At 41.5% G+C, this 13,334-nt stretch overlaps 1 protein-coding gene across 6 annotated transcripts in view; it reads left to right on the top strand.

Annotated features, from left to right (window-relative positions):
* SH3D19 (SH3 domain containing 19) overlaps positions 1–13,334 on the top strand; it is a 118,648-nt gene that overhangs the window by 12,957 nt on the left and 92,357 nt on the right. For 5 of the 6 annotated variants that reach the window (XM_073341345.2, XM_073341339.2, XM_073341341.2 and 2 more), the window contains exon 2: positions 8,505–8,544. In XM_073341345.2, coding sequence (XP_073197446.1) covers positions 8,505–8,544 — 40 coding nt within the window. Of the gene's footprint in view, positions 1–6,538; positions 6,697–8,504; positions 8,545–13,334 lie in introns of those variants that run through there. The other variant, XM_073341343.1, reaches the window with a different exon arrangement.

Below are 13,334 nucleotides of genomic sequence, written 5' to 3'. Positions count from 1 at the left end.
TGAAATTTTGGAATTGATTGGATTGGATGTGGCATTCAATGTTAGCATGTTACAGACAGACAAACAACAAAGTGTCATCAAGTTGACTGTAAGGCCTTCATGAGGTCAGCCAGTAAACTCTGAAGACAAAAAATTTATCAAACGCTTTACTCATGAATCATATATTAGATTTTATTTGTTAAAAAGAGGTAGGGCCAGTTTCTGCACTCATTTATACTAGTGTAAAAGTGGGGTCACTACTGAGATCACAATTGATTGGTAGTGCCCCTTCAAGGCTTCGTCTGCACATACCAACATAATTTCCTCCTTTGACAGGATTACTGGTCTAGTGGAGAGAGGTGAAGCAATAGACATGATACATCTTGATTTTAGTAAAGTTTTTGACACAGTCCCACATGACATTCTCATAAGCAATTAGGAAAATGTGGTTTAGATTTAAACTACTATAAGGCAGTGGTTTTCAAACTGCAGGTCGTGACTCAGTACTGGGTTGCAGAATGTAAGGCACTGGGTCGTGGTGGCTCTGGTCAGCACCGCTGACCGGGCCACCAAAAGTCCTATCATTGGTGCTGCCCGGCTAAGGCAGGCTAGTCCCTACCTCTTCTGACACTGCTCTGCGCCCCGGAAGCAACCAGCAGCAGGTCTGGCCACTATGCAGGGGGCCATGGGGCTGCCCCAGCCCTGAGCGCCCCCCCCAAACCTGGAGCCCCCTCCTGCACCCCAAGCTCCTCATCCCCGGCCCCAGCCCAGAGCCTGAACCCCCAGTTCAGAGCCCTGACCCCCTCCCACACCCCAACCCCCCTGCCCCCTCATCCCTGGTCCCACTCACAGCCCTCACTCCTGTGCCCCAGCCCTGAGCCCCTCCCACACCCTAAACCCCTCATCCCCAGCTCTGTTGAGTTGCAGGCATCAACAATTTTCTTCAACTGGGTTGCCAGAGAAAAAGTTTGAAAACCACTGCTACAAGATGGGTGTACAACTGGTTGAAAAACCCTTCTCAAATAATAATTATTAGTGCTTCACTTCTTAAACTGAGAAGGTGATTCTACTGAAGTCCCATTGGGATTAGTCCAGGGTCAGTACTATTAAGTATTTTCATTAATGACTTGGACTGGAGAATGTGCTTATAAAATTTGCAGATGACAACAAGCTGGGAAGGATAGCTAGCACTCTGGAGCCCAAGATTAGCATTCAAAATGACCTTGACAAAGTGGAGAATTGGTCAGAATGCAACAAGATGAAATTCTATAAAGATAAATTCTAAGTACTACATCTAAAGAAGGAAAATCAAATGCACAACTGCAAACTGGTGAATAACTGGTTAGGTGGTGGTACTATTGAAAAGAATCTGCGGGATTCTAGTGGGTCACAAATTGAATATGAGTCAATGTGAGGCAGTTGCAAAAAATAACGTCCTGGGGTATATTAATAGGAGAGTTGTATATAAGGCCCTAGAGGTAGTTGTCTCCCTGTACTCCACATGGATGAAGGCCTCAGCTGGAGTATGGTGTTCAGTTCGAGTCACTACACTTTAGAAAAGATATGGAGGGAGTCCGGAGAACAACAAAAATGATAAAAGATTTAGAAAACTTGACTTATGAGGAAAGTTTTAAAAAACTGGGCATGTCTCGTCTTGAGAAAAGAAGACTGAGGGGGGACCTGGTAACAGTCTTCAAATTTGTGAGGGGTTGTTAGAAGAAGGACAGGGATCAATTGTCTCCATGTCCACTGAAGATAAAACAAGAAGTAATGGGATTAATCTGCAGCGAGGGAGACTGAGGTTTTTATCAGGGTAATTAAGCTTTGGAATAGGCTTCCAACAGTGGCGTAGCCAGGGGGGCAAAACAGGGGGAGCGGAGATAAAAAAAAAAAAAAAAGCGCCCCCCCTGCTACTCGTCTGGCGGCCCTCCGGGTCTTCAGCAGCCCTTCGGCGTTGGGTCCTTCACTCACTCCGGTCTTTGGTACTGAAGGACACCCCTCCCCCCCCGCCACCACAATGCCGCCAGCGACCGGAGCGAGTGAAGGACCCGACACCGAAGTGCTGCTGAAGTACCAGGGGGTGGCGCCTTTTTTTTAATCTCCACTTCCCCTGACCTGCCGCCGAAGACCCGGAGCTCCGCCGGGTGAGTAAAAATTTTAAAGGTGCCAAGTAATTAAAAAGGCGTCACTTCTGCTTGGCGGGGGAGCGGCCGCTGCCCCGCTCCCCCCCCTAGCTACGCGACCGACTTCCGAGGGAGGTTTTGAAATCGCCATGACTGAAGATTTTTAAAAACAGAGTGGACGAACATGTGTCAGGTATGGTCTAAGTTTACGTGGTCCCGCTTTACAACGGGGGGCTGGACTTGGTGTCTTCTTGTGGTTTCTTCCAGCCCTACATTTCTATGATTCTATAGTCTTTGTACTGATGTAACTCTTAGTAAAACAAAAACAGAAAACAATAAAATCACACCACAACAAAAGTTTCACTAATACAAAAGCTATAGAAACTCTTTTGGTCAACATGAGAAACTTGAAATATTGACTTCTGCAGCTAACTTAGTTGTCTTCTCCTTCATTTTCCCATTTATTCATAATCTGGAAAAGAAAAACAAGATTTCCTGCTTTTTCAGGTCCCAAATGTTTTCTCAATTTGGAATAAATTAGTCCAAAGGAAGAAAATATTCTTTCTACACTGGCAGAAGAAGCTACTGCTGTTAAAAGTGAGATGGTCACTTCAACAGTCTCTGAATTGAAGTGCTTAAGTGACTTACAACAGTTTACTGGTGTGACTTTTTCTTTAAAACATCATCAGCAAACATTTCTTGAATGGTTCATCCTTAGCTCTGAAGTTTATTATAGCTGGCATTACAGAAGGAAGATTGCTGGATGTCCCTGTCATATCCAACTCCTCTTCTTCAGCAGTTAAGGTTTGACCCTGGTACCGAGCATTGAGAATATTTGCAAGAAAATGAGCTGGAGATAGTGCTTGTCCCGTTCGTTTTTTTTAATGCTTGTAATTTAACTGTCGTTGCATATTTCTCTTTTTAAGATCTCAGTTCCTTTCAAATTTCAACAGCGTCAGCAGTAAAACAGCTATTTCCCTGCATTTTGTTCCAGGCTACAGAAATAGGCTTCAGGGTACTCAGCATGTGTTCGCCATTTCTGTTAAGCACAATGTTGAGAATTTTGGCTGTGACAGTGCCATCGATTTTTTTACAATTTTGTTCACAAACTGTCAACGGATTAGGCCAGTTCTTGATATAGTGCTCAAAACAGTCCACTGCTGAGTTCCACCGCACGTCTTGTGGGAGAGTTAGCTTGGTTCCTCCCACTTTTTCAGAGCAGCTGCTGCAAAGTGGTTGTTCCAGAAGTATTTTGCAATTTCAACAACATTAGTCTTTATTTCTTTGAAGTCTTTGGCTGGGAGGTGCATCAAATGAGCACTGCAACCGTATGTTATTAGCTTAGGACGCTCTTCACACTCTCCTAAATAATTTCTTCTCATCTTGGATACATTTGCAGCGTTGTCTGTGACCAAGCTGTGTACTAGATATTTGATTTTTTTCTTCACAGTTTGTTATAGCTTTTACTGCTCCTTCTTGTAACTATTCTATTGTACGCATTTCCTGATGTATCAATTGTTTCTGTAAGGAAGACATTCCCTTCTTCAGTTGTCACACAAGCACATACAATAGAATCATTGTGAACATTGCTCCACCCGTCAAGACTCAGGTTAACAATTTCACCCTCTTGACCTTTTGCGCACTGCTCAATTTCTCTTTCATACACTTTATCCAGCAATTTCTCTGTGACATCTGCTCTGTTGGGTGGACTGTATCCTGGTCTTAATGACTGAGAACCCACACTTCATTAACATGGTTCAATCATACAGAAGGGAGAGTTTGTTGCCTAAACAAACCGGGCAATTTTTTCATCAATTACCTCTTTTTGTAATCTGCTGGTTGTTCTCACAAACTTACCTATGGTTGTTTCTGGATGCTGGAGATTTTTTTCCCCTTTTTGCTGCAGGTGATATAATGTGGCTATGTGACATACATAATGTGACTGAAACACTATCATTGGCACATAACTCTGAAACTATAGAAAATGATGGTGATCTTGAAGGTGGATAGTCTTCAGAATCCTGTATGTTGAGGATGGATTCTCCTAAACAAAATAAGTCAATGCAGTTATTTAATTATTATTACCATTTTGCTCATTCACAGACAGTACTACTTTAAAGGTGAAATTGTAAAAGGAAGATCTGCATATTTCAGCTATTTATATTTATCACAACTGCATCTAAAATGATAGTACCATAGAGTAACAACTATATTTTTGGCTCAAACATTAGAATTCAAGAATAGTCCAGAAGGAAGACAGGCAGTCCTTAAGAAAGAAATATGAAATAAAAAAAGTTTACCAACCTGAAGATCGTGCATGTTCAGACATGTTCCTTTCATCATCTTCAACGCAGCTTCCTCTTGAGAAGGAACACTTCTCATGATGTTGTTTCATGTGGGCAACCAAGCCTTGCATTTCTTTGTGGCACTGTTTGCATTTTGCATGCATGCCTGTCTTAAAATATTCCCAAACTGGGTCTCTCTTACAGCCTGCTGCCATGATAGGTTTTCCCTTCTAGTGAGAGAATGGTATGGTAGATCTCAAATCAATGAAGGCTACACTCAGAAAGACCTCAAGACTTCTGGAATATGCTGCTCAAACAGTTTCACTTTGTTTCTCCTGCCTGTCCCTCCCTTCTCACATTTATCTCCAGATTTCTTCTACTTGTCCAGATCTATTCCGCTCCCCAACAATCTTCTATTCACTGAACTTTTTGAAACTTTGCACTTTTAGAGAGAGGTGAGGGATTGACTCTGGGTACACAAATTAACCGGCCACAACCCGATTGTCCCTCTGCAATTTCTCACCTCTCTACATTATTTATTTCATTCATTCATTCATTTTAAAACATATTTGCTGTTAACAAGCATGTTATCTCTGGAGACACAAATTCTCAATTTGAGAACTGCAAAACTAAGCATCTCTGATGGTATCTTCTAGGCTGAGTACTGAGTCCCATTGGACAGATAGAAAGATTAACCTAAATAATACGGAAGCTCCTGGAACCCCATAAGAGTGGGTCCCTAATCTGTGAACTATTGGAACTTATTTACAAAACTTTTCTTAAGCATGTCATGAATATATTCTCATACTTTAGAATTTATAATCTCTATTCCATTATGAGATATCTTTGAGCTGTAATGTATCTGAATTAAAACTATCTTTAGATTAGGTTTTTTTCCTCAAAAAGCATTTTATTGAAAAAATCTGATTTTAAATAAAACTTTTTTTTTTAAATTTGATTTTTATCCACCCTGCTTAATACACAGGCTTCCCCTTTAAGCCTGGGATCAGTCTCCTCAGTTCAAATCTTTTGTCTTCCCAGCATTCTTGTAGCTTACAGAACAGGTGGGAGAGAAGAAAAGCAAAGGTATGATGCTACTGCCCCCTATTTTATGTCCTCAGTCCATAAGCCTGAAAAACACTAGCCCATATATGTCCTGGGGGGCTTTGCTGACTCGGAGTAGAGCAATCCCCTATTGTGTTATGCTTGCGTAGCCCTCTAACAGCATTGTAAATCCCTTGTTTACAACTCCCCTGTTGATTAATAGTTGCTTAACACCCTCTTGGGGTGCATCACCACCCTTGTTGTCATGGGGGAACTAGCAGTAGAGTCTCTGAAACTTACAACATATTTCAGTAACAACCATACAGCAAAATCTCATAACTTCATACACACTAACTAATATACATATTTGGACAGAACAATGGGTTTCAGCAAATCATGACTTCTCGTATGTTATTTTACATGGCATGTTTTCTATAAAATATATCCTATTTTGAGGGCCTCAGTCCTGTATGCTGCCTTTTGTGAGCCAGGGATTCACTTGCAGGGAACAGCACAAACATTGGGACTTCATTTTGTTCAGAAATTTTTAGAATCAGCCTTCTATTCTGTGCTCACAAATCAGATAGCTAGAGATCTAAATGCCATCAGCTGGGCCTGCGGTTATTTGTAACAGTAAAATTCTGCCCAGAATTGCAAAATTATAGAAACAAAATTGGAAGCTAGGGTAAAGCCACTTTTGAAATTAAACCCTTTGTGACCGAGTCTCGTGCCGCAAATCATGTTAAACAGAGCTTATTTACTTCTTAATGAGCCTATAACCTCAAGAAGACCAGTGTTTTATTATTTTTATGCTACTTAGAAGTAGTACATTCCCTTGATTTTTTTTTTTTAAATAAAGCTCAGTCGAGAAGTATGGTCGATGATGTTCTTTCTCTATTTTAAGCAGTAAATAAAATATGTTTTAAAACAGCTGTACCATTTCCTGTTTCAACAAAGAATTAAAGGGAGAAGGGATTTGCATTAACTTCCTGCATGACAGCATTCCAGTTGTGGGGCCTGGCCATGGAAAATCTGCCAATCAGAAGTGGGCTCTGGAGGAAAGCTCTGGTGCTGTTGTTTACATGTTCTTTGACTCCTTTTCTCCGCTGTTGCTGGCACATTCACATTCATGTTGTACCAACTTGGAATGTCCTGTCAGTATATTGCTGTTAAATGGCTGCAAAAATGGCAGGGAAACTGGGATCCCAGCAACAGATGGCAAGTAGACTAAGTGGGAACCTCTGCCTGTCCCTGAATAGCCACAGGTAAGGCGGTTACCTGGGAAATTTTAAGGATGGAATGAGCAAGGCTTTCTTTGTGTGTTTGAGCCACTGCTTTTGTGGCTCTGGTTTGAGACATTACATTTGATTCTAGCTAGCAAACTGAGCACGGTGGGGTGTGATGAAATGGAGATCAAAGTATAGCAGAAATTTAACAGATGATGTGCTGCAGGGCTGTGAGAATCGGAGCTGAGCACCTGTAAACTGAACATGAGTTGGATGTGGAAATAAGTGTCAAGTAATCAGTTTTACTGACAAACTGCAGCAAGATAGAATCAAATGCAAACCCATGCAGAAATGGGAGAGGGAAACACTTTCCCACTGTGCATTTGTTACACAGAACAATTGACACAAATATGTTCTGTTTGTCTTTGTTCTACTAGAGAACAAATTGTTGCTCAAATACAAGATTTTAAATCTCAAAATACATGTCAAATGGACAGGAGGATCTTCATGGATATCTATATTTCTTAGGGTTAGACAGGCTTTTTAGTAAACCAATAGTTTACTAATACAAATAAAGAAGCTTTAATCCTAAAGGGCGCACACAGAATGTAAGAGGCAAAATAACTGATCAGTGGGGATATAATCAGTAAGAACATGCTTCTAATTATAAATTGGATCCCTTATTATAAATAAATCAAGAAAGCTCTATCTTTGGAAAATGTATATCTCAATAGTATATAGAAAAGGAGTACTTGTGGCATCTTAGAGACTAACCAATTTATTTGAGCATAAGCTTTCATGAGCTACAGCTCACTTCATCCGATGAAGTGAGCTGTAGCTCATGAAAGCTTATGCTCAAATAAATTGGTTAGTCTCTAAGGTGCCACAAGTACTCCTTTTCTTTTTGCAGATCCAGACTAACGTGGCTGCTACTCTGTAACCTGTCAATAGTGTATGAATCTCATTTACTTTTCTTTCAAAGAGTTCAAGTATCTTTAGTATATTCAAGTATATTAGATAAAATATTTGCCATGCTTGAATGATAATTTTAACTCTTTTTACTTTAGACAGGATAGCTCTACTTGTTTTTAATGTAATATATTCATTGTTTTGCATATAAGAATATTTGAAAAGTCAAATGAAAATTCATATTTTAAAAATGCTTGTGGGTCTATATAAGAAACAAATATATGCACTTTTCAGTACAATTTAGCTAAGTCCTTGACTGCACCTAATAGACTTCATTTAAATTTGCTGCTCAATTTCATTAGACACCAGTAAACTCCCTCTTCTAATACTACTCTAAATAATCAAAGCCCTGATGGAGAGCATAAAAGAACTCCACACCTAAAACTGCAAGGAAAGCAAGAGTTAATGTTAGAGCAGTACTGAATTCAGTGTATTTGCAGATGTTGCAACAACTGACTGCTGATTTTTTTCCCCTCCATCCTGTCAGGGAACTCTGCCAGCTATGAATCATGGAATGATTTTTTTGCGCTGAGTAATCTGTGGTTTCCCTCCCCCCCGCTTTTCTTCTTTAAACTAAAGTCCTTTTCATTTTAGCGAGGAGCTTAATAAACAGATAAAAGAATAAGCATGCAAAAGGTTGTGTTTTGAGAAGGGGAATTTAACAAACGTAAACATTTCTAGTTATTTTATCTTGTCTCTGGCAAACCAATTAAATGCAGACAAACCGTCCCATAAAAGAATTTCTATTTTCATTCTATTTTTGAATAGTCCCTTTATAATATTTAATAGTATGGTGTGAAAGTTGTTTCAGATTTTTGTACAAGTGTTGCTAAAGAACATTAACATTTTTGTGCTGATAATGTTTCCTCTCTTCTCAGATCGCTCTGAAAGAAATAAACCAGACTACCGTTCCTCAGGGTAAGAACTCTATTCCTGTATTTATTTCTCAACTCCCTCCCCTTCCCCCCACCTCTTTGATGGTGTGGGTTAGGGAGTTTAGCCAATTCACTCTCCTTCAGTAATAGTAAGAAAGCATTAAAATTCACTTTGGATTAAAATTAGCTATTTTATTTTTCTAATGGTCTAAAATCTTAATAGATTTAACAGGTTTTCCCTATTGTCTTTTTTACTTCAAACACAAAATTGCAAAGGGCTTGTTTATGAAATACATACTGGGTTGTTTGATAAAACTATGACTTAAAAAACAAAAGGCCCCAGCAATAAATTGTTAAATGCTGAGACAGTGACTTCAGCTTCCCTAAATTTCTGAGTGTTTGCTTCTGTGACAGGAATAAGAACTCTCAGTTCATACACATGAGCATCCAAATATTACCAGAGCTTAGATGTGAGCACACCTAAAAGTTTGTGAGCTGGAAAAGGATTATGGATATTACAGATTCATAGATTCCAAGGCCAGAAGGGACCATTGTGATAATCTAGTCTGACCCCCTGTATAACACTGGCTATAGAACTTTCCCAAAATAAACATCTAATCTTCATGGAGAATACAACCCTTGGTCAATTGTTCCAGTGGTTAATTACCCTAACTGTTAAATTCAGACTGAAAAGGAGGTGTAATTTTGTATCTAACTTCAAATTCTAGCCACTGGATCATATTATATCTTTCTCTGCCAGATTGAACAACCCATTATTGAATATTTGCTCCCCATGTAGGTACAACAGACTGTTATCAAGTCACCCTATAACCTTGTCTTTGTTTCATTTGTTTGATTGTGCGCCTTATGTCCATCACTATAAGGCATGTTTTCTAATCCTTTAATCATTCTCATGGCTCTTTTCTGAACCATCTACAATTTATCAACATCCTTCTTATACAAAAGAACTCTCACTGATTCAGAATTCCCATTAATGATAGGCAGAGCTATGATTTTGTCATGGAGATCATGATGGTCACAGAAATCATGATTTTGAATTAGGTCCATCTGTGCAGGGGCAGATGGGCCAAACTGGAGTGGCATTATGACCCTGTGCACTAGATCACAATGCCAATCAAATTTGGCCTGTCTGACCCTTTGCTTCCATCTGTGAAGGGTTGGACAGGCCAAACTTGAGCTGTGCTGCAACCTTGTGCCCTAGACTACAATGCCCAGAGTAGGAAGCTAGGCCCAGCCCTGTGAGACTGGAGCTGTTGCTGTGGAGTGAATGCAGGGCTGGCTTGCTCTCCAACTCCACCACCCAGGCCTCACCTTTCCGCACCTCCCATTCCAGGATCTGTCTTTCCATCTTTTTTTTTTTTTTTTTTACCCACATCTCTGCTGTGAAATTTATTAAAAAGTTCTGTGCCCAAATTGCAGTCTTAGTGATAGGCCATAAACTTTCAAACCATTAGATTCTGATTAAAATCCTGAAAAGTCTGATGCCCCTAAAGTTTATCTGAATCTTGTCTGGTCACCATTTTCCTCTTTTTCCCCTCATCCATTTTCCATTGCTATCTTTTCCTCAGCTCTATTTTTTTTTTAATTTCTGCCTATCACCTTATCTCCAACTCCCACTCCTGAACTCCCTCTTGCTACCAGAGAGTAAATGGAGCAGTGGAGGATAATGCCATTTGAAACAAAGCTAAACTCTTTTGAGCCTGTCAGCTACAACTGCTGTCTCATGTTCCTTTCCTTCAATTCTATTCTAGACCCTGTCCAATTTGTTTTTTCTCCCCCATACTCCAAGAATACAGTTCTTTCCCCTAAGTCTCTAATGACCTCTTCTTTGTTAAATTTTGGGCAAGTTGTCCATTCTCATCCTCCTTCACCAATTGGTTGCTGAGGCCAGGACTTACTCCTAATGCACGGACATGACACAGAACAGTTTGTCCCAGACTGCGTTGACTGTGAAGTTTTAGACAGCACCGTGTCACCAAAGTCACTTGACAGCTATTTTCAAACATGATAAATAGAGCTTGTTGAAAATTTTCTGACGGAACAGTTTTCCATCAGAAAATGCTGGTTTGATGGAATCGAAGTGTTTTGCTGGCAGGCAGACTGGCAGGATAAACTTGCCTGCCTGCTTTGCTGATTTCCTGCTAGCCCACCTGCCAGCCAAGTAGGCTGGCAGGAAATCAGACATACTGGCTGTTCTGCCTGCTTCCTGGCTGGATGCCTGGTTGGCAAGAGGGCCGGGTTTCCAGATTGCTGTGGGCATTAAGCCGGGCATGCTAGAAAGCTTTCCTTCTCCCAGCAGACAGGCAGGACTCCACAACTGTATGGGTGGCTTACTGACTGCCCAGCTCACTGACATGACATATCATGTCCTTTATATATTATTCCAATTACAGCAGGAACTTTCCGATTACCAATCATAATTTTTTATTTATTTTATAATTTAAAAATAATTCTTAAACCCTAATATAAAAATAATATAAATACAATATTATATTTTGTAATATAAAAGCTGAAATATTTTGACTAGATTATGACAATGACATAGTCTGGTATATAAATTGAAACATTTGATTTTTGTATTCTGTTGTCATTATCTATATTATAATTTATATTAAAAATCATATCAGTTATATTGAAATGAAATTATTTCATGTTCATGTTAAAAATCAATGTTTCATTTTTTTTCTCAAATGAAATTTTGGAATTCCAGTTCTGAAGATGTTTTGAAGTTTTCGTTGTTCCAATTTGGAATGAAGAAAAATTTGAAATGTTTGAATTTTGAACTGAATGGAAATTCCTAATGACTGGCCCTAAGCAGGGCTGGCTCCAGGCACCAGCAAAAGAAATGGGTGCTTGGCGCGGCACGTTTCCAGGAGCGGCATTCAGTGCTGGCCATGCCTCCCCTAGAAATGTGCCCCACCCCCACCCCAGCTCGCCTCCAGCTGCTTCCCTGAGTGCACCGCTGCCACTCTGCTTCTCTCCCCTCCCTCCCAGGCTTGCCACATGCCAAATAGCTGTTTTGTGCTGCAAGCCTGGGAGGGAGGGAGGAGAAGCTGAGCGGCGGCGTGCTCGGGGGAGGCGGCGGTGGTGGAGCGGAGGCGAGCTGGGGCAGGGAGCGGTTCCTCTACCCCCACTCCCCCCGTTACTTCCTGCGCTTCCCCACCACCCTCGCTCACCTCCGCTCTGCCTGCTCTCCTGAACGTGCTGCCTCTCCCTCGCCTGAGAAGCAAGGGGGAGAAGTGGAGCGGCAGCGTGTTCAGGGGAGAAGGTGGAGCGGAGGTGAGCTGGGTCAGGGAGTTGCCGGGGGGGAGCCTCAGGAAGCAATGGGGGGGAACGCAGCACGCCTGAGGGAGGAGGCGGGGCTGGGGATCTGGGGAAGGGGTTGGGAAGGGGCGGAGTTGGAGGGGGGGGCACAAAAAAAAAGTGGGGGCGGCCAAAATTTTTTTTTGCTTGGGGTGGTAAAAATCCTAGTGCCTGCCCTGGCCCTAATGAGAACATAAGAATGGCCATGCTGTCAATCCAATGGTCCATCTAGCTCATATCCTGTCTTCTGACAGTGGCCAATGCCAGGTGCTTCAGGGGGAATGAGTAGAACAGGTAGTCATCAAGTGATCCATCCCCATGATATCCATCCATGATACAATGTTGTTTAAAGCTGCCCTCATTTCGATGAGTAACACTTTCAGAAATTTCACCTGCATAACACAGATAAATTAACTGTTTTAATTGCCCACCCATCTCCATCTTTCAGGTTTAAATTCTTCTCCCATTCAATGTGTGGTTATGTGTTTTCTTTTGTTTGCATTTTAATTCAGATCCGGTGAACAGCAGCCATTTTTCACAATGATCACATAAACACTGATAGAATTAGAGACTTTCCATAAAATTTGCTGTTTTCCCCCCAGAACAATATAAGACCTTGAGTGCACTGTGGCTTAAGCTGTCTTATAAACTACATCTCAGTTTTAGGGCAAGTTGCTAATATTGTAAGAAAAACTGCCCCTGTACGAGCTGGCTGGGAAACTCCTGCTAACCTTCTATTCCTGTCATTCCAGACAGTCTGATTCCCAACGATCTCCACATACCCTCCGACTCCCTCTCCGCTTCATTAGTTACCATGCCACTTTCCTCCTACTCTTCCTTTCCAGATGTGGCCTACGGAAAAAGAGAGGGACGTTTTTGAAAGGACAGTTCTTTTTAGCCTGTCTATTCTGCCCCTTCCTTAGTGCCTGTGTTAGTCCCACTAGTCCAGCTGGCGTGCTGTACCAGTTAGTGTAAAGGGCTGGGGAGAATTTCCCTGACATACGAACTGAGGAAGGCAGCCATAGGCTGTCTTCTAAGCACCACCCTCACAGACCCTGGTATAAGGGATGAAGCAAGGGATGGGCAGAGCCACAGCACATGGTATTGTGGTGACTCTGGGCAGCCGTGCTGCTATAATATGGACATCTCTTTGGGGCTGTCTGAGTTTTGTGGTCCCCAGAGCCCTTTGGGAGGACATAAAGGTGGCTTCTTAATCGCTTGTTTTTTCCCCTTCCCCTGGGCTGCAAGTTCTGTGCTGCGTCTCTTAGGAGTGCAACACAAACTCTCACCCAGAGAGTCTTTGCTGGTGGACTGAGAATTAAATAGTTGGAAAAGAAGCAGATATTGGGAGGGGAGGTGGCCCACAAAGGGTTGCGTATTAGTTCCCCAGAACAAAATGTTTGACAATAGCTGGTCAAACCAGAGTCTAGTAGAATCCCCGAATCTCTAAACCTGGTTGTTTTTATAAATACCTTGGCTGATGACTTGCTGAAATTTTAATTGCTATCG

This window comes from Lepidochelys kempii, chromosome 4 (genome assembly GCF_965140285.1).
Source record: "Lepidochelys kempii isolate rLepKem1 chromosome 4, rLepKem1.hap1, whole genome shotgun sequence".
Classification (NCBI taxonomy): Eukaryota; Metazoa; Chordata; order Testudines; family Cheloniidae; genus Lepidochelys; species Lepidochelys kempii.
Note: the sequence above shows the minus strand (reverse complement) of the source record. Positions and strands in the feature narration are given on the sequence as shown.